The sequence below is a fragment of the Leopardus geoffroyi genome, chromosome B4 (assembly GCF_018350155.1).
Source record: "Leopardus geoffroyi isolate Oge1 chromosome B4, O.geoffroyi_Oge1_pat1.0, whole genome shotgun sequence".
Lineage (NCBI taxonomy): Eukaryota > Metazoa > Chordata > Mammalia > Carnivora > Felidae > Leopardus > Leopardus geoffroyi.
In genome coordinates, this window is record NC_059341.1 from 127,121,189 (window position 1) to 127,140,380 (window position 19,192).

At 38.8% G+C, this 19,192-nt stretch overlaps 1 protein-coding gene across 2 annotated transcripts in view; it reads left to right on the forward strand.

Annotated features, from left to right (window-relative positions):
- The first annotated feature begins 106 nt into the window (after nucleotides 1–106).
- The window catches only part of TMEM263 (transmembrane protein 263), a 32,511-nt gene continuing 13,425 nt past the window's right edge, over nucleotides 107–19,192 (forward strand). The window contains exons 1-3 of one of the 2 annotated variants that reach the window (XM_045465426.1): nucleotides 107–451; nucleotides 11,984–12,050; nucleotides 16,040–18,860. In XM_045465426.1, coding sequence (XP_045321382.1) covers nucleotides 11,990–12,050; nucleotides 16,040–16,326 — 348 coding nt within the window. In that variant the 5' untranslated portion in view covers nucleotides 107–451; nucleotides 11,984–11,989 and the 3' untranslated portion in view covers nucleotides 16,327–18,860. Of the gene's footprint in view, nucleotides 452–11,981; nucleotides 12,051–16,039; nucleotides 18,861–19,192 lie in introns of those variants that run through there. The other variant, XM_045465425.1, reaches the window with a different exon arrangement.

A 19,192-nucleotide genomic window follows, 5' to 3' on the forward strand; every position in this document is an offset into this window, starting at 1 on the left:
GCGCAGGCGGGCCAGGGGTTCCAGCGGAGGCACCCATGGGGCCAAGGGGCGGGAGCAGGCCGCGGGGGCGTCGCGCGTGCGCGCGTTCTGAGGCGGCTGGCTGGGGGCTGCTGGGAGGGCAGGGCAGTTCGAGAAACGGGTGGGTGTGTGCCGGGTGGGCGCGGGCGGGGCCTGGGGTGCGCGTGCGCGTCGGCGCCCGAGCCGCGGGAGGAGGCGGGAGCTGAGGAGGCGGCGGAGGGGGCGGGTCGCGTCCGGCGCCACGTCCGCAGCCGGAGGCCGCTACTGCCGCCGTTGCCAACGGAGTCTTCTGGCTCCGAAGCTTGAGGAGACGCCTCTGGAGCCCGCAATTGCCCGAGGCTGTGCCAGCCGCTCAAGCAACCGCAGCCGTCCTCGGTGCTGCCCGCTTCCTCCGCCCAGACCCGGCTCCAGACGCCGACCCTCGACCCCGGAGGTGTGTAAGCGGGGCTGGGAGGGCGGGGGGCGCCGTCCCGGCTTCCTGTCCTACTCTCTGTCGCCTTCTTCCGTTAGCTGTTCTGCACCTCACCGTCTCGGGCCTGGCTTCCCCGAGCCGAGCCTTTTGGGGGGGACTGAGCGGGAAAGGGGGAGGGGCGGGACGATGTTGGGGGCGGACGGAGATTCGCTGGCGGGGTTATTCTTCTTTACGACTCCCCGGCTCCCCAGCGGCGGTTTGTGACTGGGGACTTCTTTTGGAAGCCGCCGCTTCACTTCTTAGCTCCTTGGGTGTTAGGCTGGGAAAATGTGGGTGGGAGGGCGTCAACAGCCTGGGAGAGGAGAGAGATGCGACAGGGGGGCTGTGTGCTGGGCTTCCCCGCCACACTACCTCCTGACCTGTTGATAAACCACTCTCCTGGGTTCAGGCACACAAGCCTTGGTCTCCAGTGCTCTTCCTGGGTAGAAAGGCTCTACCCTCACGCCTAACCTAAGGCTGAAAGTGTGGAATGGAGAGAGGCGCTGACGGCGCCAGGGGTGATGGGGGACCGCTGGTGCACCCGTTGGTGCCATCATTGCCTCCCAGGTCTAAATAAAAGCCGTGCCTGGTGTGCACACGCAGCTTCGAGACTAGTCCCCAAGCTCCCACTTCCAGTCATATCCCAGCTTAAATAGATCCCCTTTAATGTGTAAGACGACAGAAATTCTGGAACCTTATGGGAGTGGGGGTGTGCTGGGTGTACAACGTGGAGCGGAGGGAGGAGGTGCTGAGCTTAGTCCTAGTCACGGCTTCTCCAGGGTCATTTTCTGCCTCTCCTGCCACGTCACTCCCTCTGCTAAAGGGAAGAAAAAAAAAAAAAAAAAAAAAAAAAAAAAAAAAAAAAGACTTGCTAGTGCCTAAAGAGATCAGTGGGGGGAGAAGGGACTGCTGGGAAAGGTTTACAAACACCTAAAGAGGAGAGTTCTTATTTTATTATGTCTTTGTGAACCCTTGTGCTAATTCCAAGTGAAAATACTTTATTTTGCTACCTGTGATTATTTGCTACCCGTGATGATTCGCTGTATGTGATTGTTTAACCTTTAGGACATCCATTGGTGTGGGTGCTCTAGGAGCTCCCGGGAATATTGATATCACATCAACAGGTCTGTTTGCATGTATGTGGCCATGCCTGGTTTTTTTAAAGAAAAGGAAGTAATCTTTAATAAACCTATATTCATGTTTTCACTTTTTCCCTCACTTTCATTTCTTCAGTCTGTGTCCTGGCAGATGTGCCAGAAACCAAGTTTAATAAAAATGTGTCCCTATGTGGAGAATATCATTAGAAAAGTTTAAGTTGTGTGTGTGTGTGGGTGTGTGTGTGTGTGTGTTTTACTTAAGGAAAATCTTCACCTGTCTTTGTTTCAGTCATTGAGTATTTGCTGTTTTGCTACTTCCTGAAGCTATCTCTGTGGATTACATAGAAATGCCTTCAGAGTAGGGCCTTCACATGCTTGTTCTGGTTGAAACCTCAGTGCCCAACACAGTGTCTGACATGGTAGGGACACAAATACATGTTGAACTAATGAGGTATAATTTAGTGAAGATTACGAGGGTACTGGTTATCTGGCTTGATAGCATATTGTGTAATTCCGCTTTACTGTTTCATTTCAAGACAACGCTTAAAAAGTTGCCATCTTGGTACTCTTGGTTGTTATTTGTCACTAAGGGGGTCACTTAAAAGTTTTACTGACAGATTACTTTTCTTCCCTGCCAGATTCAATGCATTTCTTGTAGCCTGTTTGCTGTTGATCTAATGGGCGGGGGCCATGTTTAAAAGCAGCCTGTTCAGGATAGTTGGTTAACCAGAGAAGCCTAAACACAATAAGCTGGTGTTTTAATATACAATGCTTATGGGTATATGTGTGTTAAAGCCCTGTATAAATATATTTTGAAACTCCTTGTAGTTATTTGGCAAAGAGGCTAAAAGCAGGGGGTTGGGGATGTGGCAAAGTTCCTATATATAGAATGTGTAGAAGAATTTAGCTAATTCGTTTATAGTCTTTTTCTTATAGGGAATTGGCACTTACTATTTAATAACAAGCTTTTGAAGTGGCTTTGAAGGTAAACTGTTTTGTACTGCATTTTGTAGTTAGGATTTATATAATGTGTTAGTGCTATGTAAGTTCCTTTGGCACAGAGAAGGGTGTTCAGCCATGGGCAAATTCGTGTACTGTTTTCAGACTTTTTCACTATTAATGAAAACGTTATGTATAAAATGTCGTAGATATCCACAAACAACCCTGATTCATCTGTTTTCCTTAAAAAAAAAAAAAGTTCCTACCGAGGCATTTGTTTACTTATTTCTATTATTGGAAGAAAAATTACCCTCTAGGGAATAGTGTTGTTATTAATCCTTGCTGAATGTATTTGCCAGCTGCTGTCTATGATACTGTTGTACTGGACAAGAATTGTTTCTCCTTGGCCTAAAATGCCTAAATTAACTACTGATGAATTGCAGTATACAGCAAAGAAGCCTTTCACATTTTACAATTTCTTAAAAACATACACTTATAACCAGTTTTAGTTGGTAATCTGAGTTTGTTCAAATGGTAAAATTAATTTATGTCCAGAGAATAAATTCAATTATTTGTCCTGATCTAAAGGCAGTTTTCTGTTTTTATTGTCTTAGAAAAGTACTTTTTACATAGAAAATTATGTGCATTATGAGTTCTTAGAGAGCAGATAATTTTTTGGTTTTTGCATGAAACTAAATTGATAAGTCCTGGAAAAACTGGGTAAACTTGTTTAGAGAAGTCCTGTGTGTGCTCAGTCACACCAAAATCTTAGTGCCTAACAGTATGCCTGGCACATAGTAGGGGTCCAAGTATATGTTGAACTAATGACTCAATAAGTTTAGGGCAGATGGTTTGCATAGAATTTCATAATTTTCTTTAAGGGTAATATTTAAATGGTCATTTTTAAAGAAAATGTTTATTTATTTTGAAGGAGAAAGAGGCAGAGAGGGGGGAGAGAGAGAATCCCAATTAGGCTGCACACTGCCAGGACAGAGCCTGACACAGGGCTTGATCTCATGAACTGTGAGATCGTGACCTGAGCCGAAACCAAGAGTCAGACGCTTAACAGACCCAGGCACCCCACATGGTCGTTTTGACACTTTTCCTGTCAGTTGTTACTTGTCTCCACGTGTATACTTTTTTAAAATTTTAATTAAAAACAATTTTTTTTATTGTTGAGAGAGTGTGTGTGTGCGCGCGCATGCGTGCACATGCAGGAGGGGGCAGAGAGAGAGGGAGACACAGAATCTGAAGCAGGCTCCAGACTCTGAGCTGTCAGCACAGAGCCCGACTTGGGGCTCGAACTCACAAGCTGTGAGATCATGACCTGAGCCGAAGTCAGACACTTAATGGACTGAGCCACCCAGGCACCCCTTAATTTTTTATTTTAGAGAGAGACAGAGAGAGTGGGGTAGAGGGGCAGAGGGGGAGAGGGGGAGAGGAAAAGAATCTTAATCCACACTCAGTGAGGAGCCTAACCCAGGGATCGATCCCAGGGACCCTGAGATCATGACCTGAGCCGAAATCAAGAGTCGACTGTTCAACTGACTGAGCCACCCAGGTGCCCTACCATGTATATACTTTTAAATTTTACAGGCAGATTTTTACCTTTCCCAGTTTTAACAGATTAGGAGCGTGTTTGTCTTCACAATTCCCAATTTAAGAGAAACAAGTCCCCTGTTCATGATAATGAACAGCATGGTAATACAAAAAACATTTCTCCTTGGTGATAAAGTGGTAGTGTCTGTAAAGAGGTAATATCACTAAAATTTTGGCACATATACGTATGTAGAGGTTGGAAATGATTTATGTGAGTAAAAAGTACAGGTGGCATTAAGATAGTTAAGGATTTTAGCAAAAATACTTTTATAAGGCATTTGGTGCCTTATGACAAAATTAGGAATCTAGAAAATGACAATATTCCAAATACTTGCAGCTTTTACACAATTTTTATCACCCTAAGTGTTCTAGAGGAATTTTAATACTATATACTTGCTATTAACACCAATGGTGTACAAGAAACTCGAACATTAAAAAAATATGTACACAAAATAAAAATCAGTCTCCGTGGCATCTTAGGGTTTCCAAAGCCCTGTAATACCAAGTTCCTCTGTTCTAGGTAGCCAGGCTTCTAGCCTGGCAGGACTCCAGATTTTTTCTTTTATTGTTTATTGATAATCCTGTTTGCAACTATTACTAACAATATTAAATGTAACTGGATATTTCTGTATAATGGTATCTAGAGTCCTATATTTCAAACTCTTCTACCAAAATACATTTAACTTAAGAGCAAAGTAAATTCCTGGGGGAGGTGAGAGTGTGGTGGGCTGAGAAGAGAGAGCTGGTAAACCTGTGAGTATACATCCTGAAGAAGTTCCAAGTAAGAATGAAATTTTCTGATGGGCTCCTGCATGGCTCACTTGGTTGAGCATCTGACTTCTGTTCGGGTTGTGATCTCAGGGTTCTGTGAGTTTGAGCCCCGCATGGGGTTCTCTGTTGTCACTGTGAGCCTGCTTTGGATCCTCTTTCTCCCTCTCTCTGCCCCTCCCCCTGCTCACCCTCACACTCTCTCTCCAAAATAAATAAACATGAAAACAAAAAAAGATTCTTTGTCTCCCTCTGCCCCCTCCCCTCCTTATGCTGTCTCTCGCTTAAAAAAAAAAAAAAAAAACGTTTAAATAAAAAAAGAATGAAATTTCTTGAAAGTCCAGTTATCTTAAAAAATTCCCAAGCACTTTTCAATTATCTTTTTAATTAGTGTATGTTTAAAACAAAACAGTATTTTTAATTACTATGTGGTAAAATATATGCATCCTTCTACTGTGGTTCTTAAAATCCCTGGCATACTACTGCCTACTCTTAAATAAGCATTTGAAAAGCACAATTCTAGCTTAACGTGTTCTTTAAAGTTTATTTATTTATTTGAAAGAGACAGAGACAGTGCAAGTTGGGGAGAGGCAGAGGGAGAGAGAGAGAATCCCAAGCAGGCTCCACACTGTCAGCACAGAGCCTCATGTGGTGCTTGAACCCATGAAGCCATGAGATCGTGACCTGAGCTGAAACCAGGAGCTGCATGCTTAACTGACTGAGCCACCTAGGCGCCCCCCTTTTTTTTTTAACCAAATTTTTTACCATATATTGGTATGTATCTTGTTATGTTTGAAATTAATATGGATACAAACGATAATTTTATCTCACTTATTCCACAAATACTGTGTACAAATACTGCTTACAACAAAAACATGTACTCACAAAACGGTAAGAATATAAATAAGATATTCAAATTGCAAGCCAGGGAGAACAGCAATAAGAGTGGAGGTCTTGGGGAGGTGTGAAGTTGGGGGGAAATAGAACTGGGTGGGCCACATGAACCTACTCAGCTAAGTTGGGATTTTAACTGTAAGCTTCCTGGAAGCCAAAGGGAAAAGGGAGATATCACATCTTTCTTTGTATCTTTTAAATGGGAAAGTACATAGATCTCAAAGAGAAGAAAATATTCTAAATATGTTGTGGAAACAAAGTTTTTCTGAATACCTCTAAGGAAATTCCTTAAAATTTGTTTTTATGTTTTTTATTTTGTGTTTGAGAGAGAGAGAGAGAAAGAGAGAGAGAGAGCACGCGTGGGGGCAGGGGGAGGGGCAGAGAGAGGGAGACAGAATCTGAAGCAGGCTCCAGGCTCTGAGCCATCAGCGCAGAGCCTGACATGGAGCTTGAACTCATGGACTGCAAGATCATGACCTGAGTCAAAGTCAGACGCCCAACCGACTGAGCCACCCAGGCACCCCCCTCTAAAGAAATTTCTAATGTGGAGCTCCATATCAGAGCTATCAAGTGATGTAGTAGGCAATTTCTTTACAGTGTGGTATAGTCAGTGTAGTAGCTTGCATTAGGTTCTTTGTCAGGGTTTCCTTACTGAGGACATAACTGAGAATTAAACTCAGTGGTGGCATTTTCTTCAAATCAGCATGTTTTGATTTGAATATGTTGTTTTTAGATGGTCACCTTGATTTGAGGATAAAAGCCTTAAAAAACTAGGATAAAAACTAGGTAGATGAACTGCATAATCTTTGGAAATATCCTTTATGAACAAAACTGATATCCAGACTTAAAATATGTACAAAAGCAATGCATGTTTATGGTTGAAAATTAAAACATAGATGTTAAATATACATTTAAAGGATGGTGGTATTTCTTTCTCTCTCTGGCACGCACTCTGTGTATGTGTGTATGTTTGTCTCTGTGTATACGTGTGTGTGTGTGTGTGTGTGTGTGTGTGTGTGTGTGTGTGTATGTGTATGTATTTTTCTACCCCTTAGTCGCAATCTTTGTCAATATTTTGGTATACTTCCTTTCAGTCTTTTTATGTGTATTTAAAAAATTGGATCATATGATATATGCCTTTTATGTTCTCTAAATGTAACATTAGCATTTCCCCATAGTATTTGATCTTCATAAACTGTTTTAATGTCTGCATTGTGTGTGTCTCTAGGAAGCTTATAAATTCGTCTCTTGCCTTCCATGAGACTGCACTGATTTGTACACTTTCAAACGTATTTTGTTTGTTTTTGCTGGCTTCTCTTTTACTCACCTCTTAAGTATGAGCAGTCCAAATAAGGTTATCTGTCTACTTCTCTTTTATCATTTTTTCCCTTGATTGTATCACCCGTCCCTCACTTTTCTAGCTATCACCCAAAACAGTCTCAGGACCTCAACTCTAACTCAGACTTCATGCTGAGTTTCAGACCCCTTAAATCCAGTTGCCTGCTAAACATGTCCTGTGTATACCCTGAGGCCATCTCAGATCCAGCTGTTCAAAAACAAGGTCCTTTCATCATATCTACAGTCAATAGTAATGTATTGTACACTTAGGTCTTAGAGGGTAGATCTCATGTTAAATGTTCTTACCATAGTAAAATAAGAATTTTTAAAGTCCTTCATCTTTTCTCAGAAGTGGTTTTTCGTCGCCTGTCGTGACCTCATCATCTTTGTCTACTTAGTTGCTCACACTAGAAATCTTACGTCCTGTATTTTTCTTTTATCTCTTACTTATACCTAAGGTCTCTATTCTACTTCATACAAAAAATTCAAGTATTTATCTACCATGCATCAGACATTGAAGAAGGCTTGAGGATGGAGCAGTGAACAAAACCAAGCCTTGCTTTCATGGAGCTTACATTCTAATTGTGGGAGACACAAAGTAAACAGATCTCTATATATCAAGTGACAATAAGAGCAGTGAAGAAAATAGAGCAGGTTTAGGTGAAAATAATAGGGAGAGGAGTAGGAGGGGCTAATCTATCGTAAGGTGGTCTGGGCTGATCTCCGAGAAGGGGATAGATACTTGCATAAAGACCTGAAGGAAGTTAGGAGGCAAGCCAGATACATATCTTGGGGAAAAGCCTTTCAGGAGAGGATGAGCAGGGAAACCCATGTTGCTAGGCTGGTGAGTGAGAGGCAGAATGGTAGGAGATGCTGTCAGAGTGTTAGATGTCAGACCTCAACTCTGGATTTTATTCTGAGCAAAACAGGAAGCAGTTGTAGGTGTTCAAGCAGGATATGGCAGGGCTAGACTGAAGGAAGAGGAAAGGCAGAAGCTCAGAAGCCAGTTAAGATACTTTCTAACAATCCAAGTAAGAGATTATGGTAGTTTAATTGAAAGTGGTAGTAGTAGAGGTGATGAGAAGTGGTTGTATTCTGGACTTATTTAGGCAACAGAATTTACTGATGATTAGATGGGAATGTAAAAAATAGGAAATCAAGGGTGACTCCTAGGTTTTTGCCCAGATATTCATTTATACAGGAAAAATTGGCAGAGTTTAAATTGTTACTTCGTCTCACGGGACTACTAAAGTAGGCTTACTGTGTTTAATCTCTCTGACCTTCATCTGTTCTTGCTTCAGTTAGCTTCTTGAAGCACAGATCTGACGGTGTTACCCTGTCATGACTCCTCTTTGCCTACCCATAGGAGGATAAAGTCAGTTCATATTGTATAGATGAACTTGCATATGTCTTTTATAAAGCTGCCCTAATCTTTTAAATGGCGGTCATTTTCTTTTTTTAATTACAAGATATATGTGGGAAAATTAAGAATTTTTTTAAGGGATTCTATCTTAGCAGGAAAAGGTAAGTCTTTTGGTTGGGATTTGTGGGATATATACAGAAAGGCAGTTTTGAAATATATGCAATTACTGTCACAACTGTTTTTTAAGTAAGCTTTATACCCAGTATGGGGCTTGAATTCGTGACCCTGAGATCAAGAGTCACATGCTCTACAGGGTGAGCTGGCCAGCTGCCCCCCTATCACACCTGTTTCTAAACTCTAGCTAACATAGGTAGGATGTATGTGTGTATATAATTTCCTCACATTTGTGTACAGGGTCTGGTAGCATCCATTGATTGGTTCAGCCAGGAGATCTGGATTTGTATGTGTATTGTATACAGAAACTGGGAACACAGTGATAAACGAGTCTCTCTTCTTGCAGTTAACAATTTAGTGGGGAAGAAAGTGGCTCCACAATAGTTTTTCATCAGGAAGGGACACACATATTCTGCCAGGAATTCTGCATGTTTTGTTTTAAATTTAAATTTAAATTTAAATTCTGCATGTAACAAATTTAAATTTGTTAAATAGCATTCTCATCCTAGAGTTAGGGCTTCTATATCTTTCTGTTTATATTTTCTGAACACCAAGGATCTGATGAAGTTATTTGCCCTTTGCCACACAGTTTATGGTCACGTTGGGATGGTCAACTCAGGCTCTCTGATCCCAGTACCTTCAACACTATGCTGTATAATGTCTCATGCTCTTACCATGATGACAAATTAAAGAAACATAAATATGAATGGAAGTCAATTTAACTTTTTGGTTTAAGGGAGTTTTAAAATTAAGGCAAATCAGTCAAGAACTCCTTCTCCCAGTAATGCAGTAGCTGATGTTCTTTCTGTTTTTTTTTTTGTCAGAGATTACATGTATCTACTATTACTTTTTAAATGTTAAGTGTGTATGCATACACACTTAAAATATGCTAAATCACTTATGATGTGCTAAATTCACAAACCAGACTAGCATAAGATTAAGTGCTGTTGACCTGAGTCAGAGTTTTCACTAGAGCAACCAAAAGGTATTTAAGCAAACACATGACTTGTGCTGCTGGGCTCTGTGGGGTGCATTGAAATCCCATCTTACACAGGATTTAGGTTTGACAGGCATTGCAGGTTGAATTACATGAGGTTACAATTCGCCTTTGAAAAATCCCATGTCTTACTATCACTACCATCATTTACCATCAACATGTTTTCCTTGGATTATTGAAATATAGAAGAAAATAAGGATGAATTTTTATCTGATTATCTAGAGCTTTAGGAATCATAAAGAGAAACTTTCCTGACTTTCTCTTGACCACTTAAAATTAACCACTTTGTTCTGATACGTGCTATAATATGTATGAGCCTTGAAAACATTATGTTAAGTCTCCTATCAGGTCTTTCTGCCTCTGTTCTTGCTCCTGTATTGCTTGTTCTCCCCACAACAGCTAGAACTATCTTTTAAAAGTGTAAATCAGAACGCATCACCTCTCTGTTCAATGCCTTTCACGGGCTCTGCATCTCAGAGCTAGAAAGCTAGTGACCACCAAGACCCGTAAGGGCTTAAGCGATGCAGACCTCCCTCACTCTTTGACCTCCTCTCCTGCTGCCCTTTGCTGTGACCCCTGCTACACTTTTCTGGCTGTTCCTTCTTGCTGCTTCTGGTAAGCTCCCACCTCAGGACCTTTGCTCTTGCTGTTTTTTATGCCTTGAGACTTCTTTACCCAAGTATCTTGTATCCTTAACCTCCTTTACAATGTCACCACATTGAGGCCTTGACAGACTGTCCTATTTAAAATATATCCTCCCTCCATCCCTCCTTCTCCACAGCATTTAACCCCATCTGACATAGACAGTATATTCTTTGTTTATTGCCTTTCCCTACTAGATGATATGGGATGTTCATGATGGCAGAGATTTTTTGGTTTGTATTGATCAATGCTATATATCCTGTGCACCTAAAACATTACCTGGCCTATAGTAAGTGGTCAATCAGTATTTGTTAATTGATCAGTATATTTAGTACATTGTTAGTTTTCATAATATCTATTCCAGCTTCATTGAGATACAGTTGACATTCAGCATTGTGTTAGTTTAAGGTTTACAGTGTGGTGGTTTGATATACATGTATATGAAATGCTTCCTATAGTAAGGTTAGTTAACACATCTTTTACCTCACATAATTACCTTTTAGTTGTTATGGTGCAAACATTTTAAGGTATAGAATTTTATCAACTTACAAATATACAATATAGTATTAACTATAGTCACTATGTTGTACATTAGATCCCCAAAACTTAATCCTCCTGTAACTGGAAGTTTGTACCTTTTGACCAACATCTCATTTCCCCCACCTCCTCACTCCCTAGCCCCTAGCAACCACCAGCCTCCTGTTTCTATGAGCTCAGCTTTTTTAGATTCCACATATGAGATCATACAGTATTTGCCTTTCTGTGCCTAAATTATTTCACTTAGCATAATGCCCTCAGGTTTCATCTGTGTTATCACAAATGGCAGGATTTCCCCAATATACTTTTACATTTCTGTTGTATATGTACAGATATAATAATTTAGGCTCCATGATTTTATGACTAGGAAACAGTTGACTGCTGGGATCACAACCGTCATTTTCTGGCCAATCAAAACCGTCGTTATAGACCAATTTTGACTTGTTTTGTTCTTTACTTAGTCAAGTGAATATAAAAGCAAATATTTTAAGATAGTAAAGGAAATTGGGAAAAAATTTTAACTGTGTTTTCTTCATCCCAATACAGTTTATTTTATTTCTTAGGTTCCTTTACTACTTGTATTAGGAAGTAATCACATATATATTTTTTTCATGGGTTTTGCTACCTGTGTTTGTAAGAGCTATTTTTGCTACCTGTGTTTGTAAGAGCTCTAAAAACAACAATAAAAAAGTAATAAAAATCCATCTCTTAGTGATTCTGATTGGTGGTATCTTTACAGGAGAAGGATGTGATTTTTAGAAAATTTTCAGAAGGAACATGTTTTTTAGTCACAGTATAGATTTTCCTTAAGTCTGTCGTGAAATAAATTACAATTAACCAATAGTCTGTAGGAAGAAGCACTTAAAATTTTTGGGTGTTAACTCCCAGCTTCCAACTTTCTTTCAGAAACAGCAGTAACAATGTAGGAAAGCTTTTGCCATGCCTGTTACTCTTTGGTTGGTGTTTGAGATAAGATGTTGATTGTCCAGTAGTGTAATAAAAGTATTTCTTTAACACCACAAAGTAGGAGAGAAATAAGATGAAGTAGCCTTGTGACAGTGTTTTGAAATGTTGTTTATCTGAATAAAGTTACGTCTTAATTGAGCATGTGGTAAGTAGTCGTCTCATGTGTTGAGGTTACAATGAAATGTATATATGTTTTTTAGGAGATCATGAATCAGGCAGATAAAAATCAAGAAATCCCATCATACCTTAGTGATGAACCACCAGAAGGTAAGTATGCATCTGACACACTAAGCATGTGAATTAACCTGAATTAAAGTTCTGATTGTTTTTATTAAATTTATTCATTTTTTTAAAAGTTTATTTATTTATTTTGAGAGTGTGCTCATGCACAATTGGGGGAGGGGCGGGGGGGGAGAGAGAGAGAGAGAGAGAGAGAGAGAGAGGGAGAGAGGGAGAGAAAGAGAAAGAGAAAGAGAATCCCAAGAAGGCTCTGTGCTGTCAGCACAGAGCCCAATGCAGGGCTCGATCCCATGAACCACAAGATAATGACCTGAGCCAAAATCAAGAATCAGTCATTCAACCGACCTGAGTCACCCAGGTGCCCGTTTTTATCAAATTTAAAGTAACAATCTGTTTACCTTGTCAATAAATATGTTCCAAAAATAATTGAAGATAATATTTTTAGCCTCTAAGAAGAAAGCACAGATATTGGTGAATTGGGGACAAAATGCAACTATTTTATTATTATAAGATCTATTCTTTTGTTACTCTTTTATTAAGACCATTTCACAAGTTAAAGTATCTTTTCATTTGTAGAGAATGGGTACGGGGTGCAGAGGAAGAATGGACTGTGTTTTCATGTCATGCATACAAAAACTCAATTCAAGAGGCACTTGAGATTTGTTGTTAAGCTATTATTTATAATTGGTAGCTCTCTCTTCCTATATTAATACATGGGCTTAGGGTAATTTAAATCGTCTTTTAGTTTGAAAATTGTGACATCATGGATCATTTTCTTACACTTCAAAAGTCCTTGGAAACACTAACTGCATACCTGAATGTCTTTACTGTATACAGAAAATGCCTATGGTCATTTTCTGTTTGTGGTTTTGGTGTAGAATATATAAGCCAAATAGCACTCTCCTTGGATAGCTGCGTTTGTACAGGACAGTCGTAATAGGTACGATAGAGAATCAAAGTGAAGAATAAGAGATGAAATGGCTGGTAGACCAGACTGGAGTAGCAGACAGATTCAATATCACCAGGAGGAGGGTAGAGCTGGAAGTTGTGACTCTAGGTATTGTATTTTCTTCCCAGTTCTGTTGCCCACTGTCCACAATTTTCTTCCTATATTTCTTATGTTGGTAGACAAAAATGAAATTGTTAGGAAAACACAATGAAAAGTTTATACATAGGCCTAAAAGAAGATGGAGGTAACTAGCTGGTAAGTTTTAGTTTGGTGGAGGAATAGCCTGGAAAATTATTAGTTCAGCTATTTTCCTTGACTAGTCATATCTAAAAAAATTTTTTTTAATGTTTTATTTATTTTTGAGAGAGACAGAGACAGAATGTGAGTGGGTTAGGGGCAGAGAGAGAGGGAGACACAGAATCCAAAGCAGGCTCCAGGCTCCGAGCTGTCAGCACAGAGCCCGATGCCGGGCTTGACCTCACAAGCTGTGAGATCATGACCTGAGCCGAAGTCAGACACTCAGCCAACGAGCCACCCAGGTGCCCCATCCTTGACTTATTTTTTAGGTCTAGAACCTAGAGTTCTGAAAATAAAAGAGCTTAATGAGAAAGTTAATAAGGACTTTGTAGGGATAAAGTCAGAAAAGAGATAAAGACTATTCAGGAGCATAATTGTCAAGGAAGAGAAAGTGCTTTAGCAATGTCTCTATTATATGGCAACCTGCTAAACTAAGGTAGTCTGCAGAGCAGATAATCTATATGGTGGTAATTAAGAGCGCACTGTAATTAGAGATCAACAGCATTAATATTTATTTGCCTTGAGTAAGAAATAGTGTCTTCATTAAAGGCGTGTGCATCAAATTTGGCATAGCAGGATACTAATGAGGGTATTCAGCATGAGGCACTTAACCCGTTTTATCCTCAGATCAAGATTTCCCCCTTTTCCTAGTGTTAGTGACTTTGATACAAAAGAATTACCAATTATGTAACCCTTTTATCATAACTTTATATAATTAATGTATTCAGATGCTTTTCTATATCTTGTCTTTTATTTCAGCTATTTAAAGATTTTAGGGGCGCCTGGGTGGCGCAGTCGGTTAAGCGTCCGACTTCAGGTCACGATCTCGTGGTCCGTGAGTTCGAGCCCCGCGTCAGGCTCTGGGCTGATGGCTCAGAGCCTGGAGCCTGTTTCCGATTCTGTGTCTCCCTCTCTCTCTGCCCCTCCCCCGTTCATGCTCTGTCTCTCTCTGTCCCCCCAAAAATAAATAAACGTTGAAAAAATAAAGATTTTATTACCTATACTTATCACTCAAATAGCTTCAATTAAAAATTTGGTTTTTATAAATATAGCCATTGTTATACAGTTATGACCTATTTTGACGAGTCAGTGAGATTTTCATACTTGTGACATGATGTCAAACCTCTAAACAATGGGAAGAAAACCTATATCAAGGTAAATTAGTGCTGTATTAGAAAAGCTTAATTTTCAGAGTATTTTCTCCATTAAATATTATCAGTTTCCCAATATTATCTTCTGACATAACCACGTTCTGCTAGGAGTTCGTAGCTTTGGTGGTCTTGGATCTGTGTACCCAAAGAATTGAGTTTTCTTTGTGTGATTTGTACCTTTTCAGTGATTAAAGCCTGAACTGTTTAGTTAGCAAGTATTTTTCCATTAAGTTTAGAAAAATGTAAACACCACTGTTTATGTGTTGTTGCTGCCTGAATCATTCATTCGATTGCAAAGTAGAAAGGACTTGTGTCCGTTTGAGGCTGGCACAAGCAAATTTTTATGAAATTTGATGCCTGAGTTTGAGGTTACATGCCAATTTGAATGACTCTATCAAAACAAACCAGAGAAAAAACTTATGGCTTAAAAAATTCTGAATTTTTCATATTGATATTACCTTTTCTGGGAGTATTTGAAGAGTTTTTACAGACTAGATGCTCAAATCACATACTCTGTCCTTTAAGAATTATTGAGGCAATGAAAGTATTAAACATAGCTGTAGTTTCTCAACACTACGAAAATCATTTTAGGTGGGTAACATGATTTTAAGTAGTAAATAAATTTCCTAATTTTACATAGCATTACTCTTTAAATACGTTATTAAGAGCATATAGAGCAGACACCCACATATATTTAAATTACTGGTTCTTAAATTTTTTGGTTTCAGGATGCTTTTACACTTTTAAAAATTGAGGACCCTCAAAAGCTTGTGTCTTTGTTGATATTTGCCGTATAAATAATAAAACTGATAAATTAATTAATTCATTAAAAAACTCCAGTAGGCCCATTACATATTAACATGATTAACATAGTTTTTGAAAAGCAGCTATTTTCCAAAACAGAAAAAAATTGTGAACAGGGTGACATTGTTTTTAAATTTTTGCAAATCTCTTTAATGTTGGGGTTAATAGAAGACAACTAGATTCTCATAGCTGCTTCAGTGTTTAGTCTCTGATGTTACTGCAGATCATTTAGATTCTGGAAAATTCTGTAGACTTGTGAAAAAATGTGAAAGAATAAAAGTGAAAAAGATAAATTATATGCTAGTATTATGAAAATAATTTTTACCCTGCAGAGCCCCTGAAATGGTCTTGTGGATACTCAGGGGGTCTCATCATACCTTGAGAACCATTGCTTTAAATGAAGAAGGTTTTTTCAGTAATGATTGAATTCTGTCAAGGAAATGAAGACTAAATATATTTATCTTATTTTTTCATGCTCCTTTTAGGATAGAAAGATTTTTATTAACAGCAACAAAACTGTAAATCAAGGAAACATTTAGATTTTGATTCTATTTTATGAAAGTTGTCTAGTCTCTAAAGCATTTTTTTTTCAGAGATACTACGGCTTAGCACTGGACCAAGATGTTTTAAAAACACGTCCAACTATGGTCTTGAGGGAAGAGCTCTTCAGTGTCTTGATCAGATTTGTATTTATGTGTGGTTTACCTTATCAAAACAACCTCCTGATTGTTAGGAAGTCTTAGGATACTTATTGATTTGTACTGCTCTTATAAAGACTTCTATTTGACTATCTTCACGATATTTTCTCTCATTAGGTTCAATGAAAGATCACCCACAGCAGCAACCAGGCATGTTGTCCCGTGTGACTGGGGGTATCTTCAGTGTTACAAAGGGAGCCGTTGGTGCCACCATTGGTGGTGTGGCTTGGATTGGTGGGAAGAGTCTGGAGGTGACCAAAACAGCTGTTACAACTGTGCCTTCCATGGGAATAGGGCTGGTGAAAGGGGGCGTGTCTGCTGTGGCTGGAGGTGTTACAGCTGTTGGGTCTGCTGTTGTAAACAAAGTGCCCTTAACAGGAAAGAAGAAAGACAAATCTGACTAAACTATGGAGATACACTTGCTCTCCACAGCATTATGATGCCAGTGGCATTGAATTGCTAAATTATGGACTACAACCAAGTCACCTGTTTGGACGTTTATCTTCTAAACTGCTGTGTTGAAAGTATTGATGACTAGCTTTTGTCTAAAAAGAAGAGACCAATACTAGCACAGTGTATGAAGGTTTCTCATACTTAAATTCCAGCTTTTTATCTGGTAAAATGTTACACTTATTCAGTTGTAACTGAAGATATGGTATATTTGAATATTTACTATAAGTCTTTCAGTTTAACTAAAAAATGTGAAAGTTGAATTTAGTTGATGATCTTTATAGTTCCATATGTATAATGTGCCAGGTAACTCATTTGCCCCTTAAGAAGGGAACCTTGAACTACATAAACTGTACCTTTGATGTGCCTAATAGTTTCAGATGTCTTAGTTTTTTTTATAACCATAGTTGATTAGGCCAAGAGGCATTCTTTTCTTATTTAAGCTGGTAAAAGCAGGAATTAGAGAAATTCAGGAGAAGAGAAAAATGGTTTTATGATACTGAGTGTTAACCATCTTTTGTTAGATATGCATTACATTAATTTAATCATTGATGCCTTATAAAAGAAAACATCTTTTATAATACCCTAAATATGTGCAGTTCTTAGAACTGTATATGGATTCTTTTAAAAGTTGTTTGTGAAATTAGTTTTCCCTCTTAAGAATCTCAGGAGTAGTGGGGTAAAGGCATTTCTTGCTCTCAGCAGATAAGACAGTGCTTGGTAACTTTTTGTTAACTGTCAGTATAGTTAACAGCCAAACTGTATGCTTCATTCTGGTTTCATGCTCCATCTTTAATACACCTCACAGTGCCTAAGGAACATTTCTTTGCTGGTCATAAGCTATCTTGGAAGAGTTTCATATTAAGGAGGAACAAATAATTTTAAGTTCTTAAGAATCACCTGACACATCCAAGATACAAAAAGAATTCTTCACACCAGTTTTGTCTGTAGGGTGGCTTAAAATGCTAGTGCCCCCTTCTAAAAACACAGTATAAGCGGCCACAAATATGTGGGGGCTGACTTTTCAATTGAATGAAATGGGCTTCACTGATTAGTTTTGAATGTAAAATATATTTAAGTGCTTTCAATGGTTTATAGGATTTTAAAATGTCATCTTACAGTCCTTTGAAGAAGTCATAGATTTTGTACCATTTCCAAGTCAACTTCAGGCAGGGAATTGAAGTTTTTGATGATGGATGATAAGTGTGTCATGTCTTCTTAATATGTCTCATCATGTCTCACTCATTCTTAAAGAGTATCACTTAGCTGGAATTCATCTTTTTATTTCATATTCAGTTTCTAAAAAAATTTAAAAGTGCACATATACTTGGCATTCCTCTTAGCTAAGGGTTATAATACAAGCCTGAAAAAAATCTTAGTTTTGTTTATACTTCAGTCTGGAAATTTCCTCCATTTTGCCGACTTCTGTGTAATGTGTGAGGGAGGAAAGGAGGTGATGCTCTGGAGTAAATAAGTCAGAATACATCCTTGAGAACTTAGATCACTCCAACACCTACAGCTTAAATGTTTGTTTCTAAACCACTGAGAATTTTACCTTAGTAATGTGGACAACAAATGGCTAAGAACATAACTTTTAAAAGCTTTTATAAAGGCCGGTAGGTATCTTCCGCAAACCTACAAAGGTTCTTGAACCTACCGTTATATACAAAACTGGAAAGTTGTTGAGTTCATCAGAAATTAAATGGTCTTTGTTTCATGCACCATGATTTAAGGTATATTTGTTGGTATATCTGGTCAAATGTGATAATCAGAAAAGATATTTTTAAAAGAAACCCAAAGTTAATAGGTGAACACTAAACAGTGATCTAAATAATGGTATTGGAGAACTTGTTTCCTGCTATTTGAAAGAAATTATTACTTCATTGCTAGTTTATATTTCTAATTTATCTTCTATAGTCATAGGCTCTGCTGTGCTTTTGTACCTGAATTTCTAAATATAGACTTTAGTTTACTGTGTGCTTGCATATTTATTTTCAACTTTGTCTTTAAAATTGCTTGAGGAAAAATGGTTGTAATTTCTGCTACAGAAGAGCCACCTGGTACATTTTCTCTCATCAAGTTTGTTTTAAACTCTGAAGTATAATTTGATTCAGGAGAGGCTTTTGCAAGGACAGCAGAGAACTGTACAAATGAGCAGCTAGTCATAGAGGTTCTTGTTGAAATGAACTTGCCATTTGATGGTATATGTACAGCTGTACACTTGAGTCTTTTCCAGTTTATTTTCATAGACTAGCAGTTTGACCTGCGAAGCAGTACTGGTTCACTTCAAGCAGTGAAGGTTGACATAGACACCTGGAGGCACCTGTTATTCAGTTTCTCTTTTGAGTGGGTATTTGGCACAATGAGGATAAATTTGTGTGACCCACTTGAATGCCTGATCTAATAATGTTGACATCATGAATCCTGTACTTAGTGAAATGTCAGATGAAGGTAACTGGTGATTGAATAAAATTTTGTTTGTATTGAAGGAATGGGAAAGAATACATAAATCTGTTAATAAAGCACCATGATCTGCAAAAGACAAAATGTTTCATAAAGATCTGAGGAAATAAAGGAATTTAAAGGAAAAACAGGGCAGTCTTAAAATTTTTAGTTACATGGCAGAAAGTACTGTAGCCTGTTTTTAATGTTTGATACTAATGCACAAACATGACAAAACGTCTCTGTGTGTTTTGATACTAATACAATGAAATACGAATATCTCTTAGACGACTGTGTTGAAGACTAAAAATGCAGATTTCTAGGTGTGACCCCAACTTTCGGAGTCTCTGCAGCGTGGGGCCTGGGACTGCAGTTGAA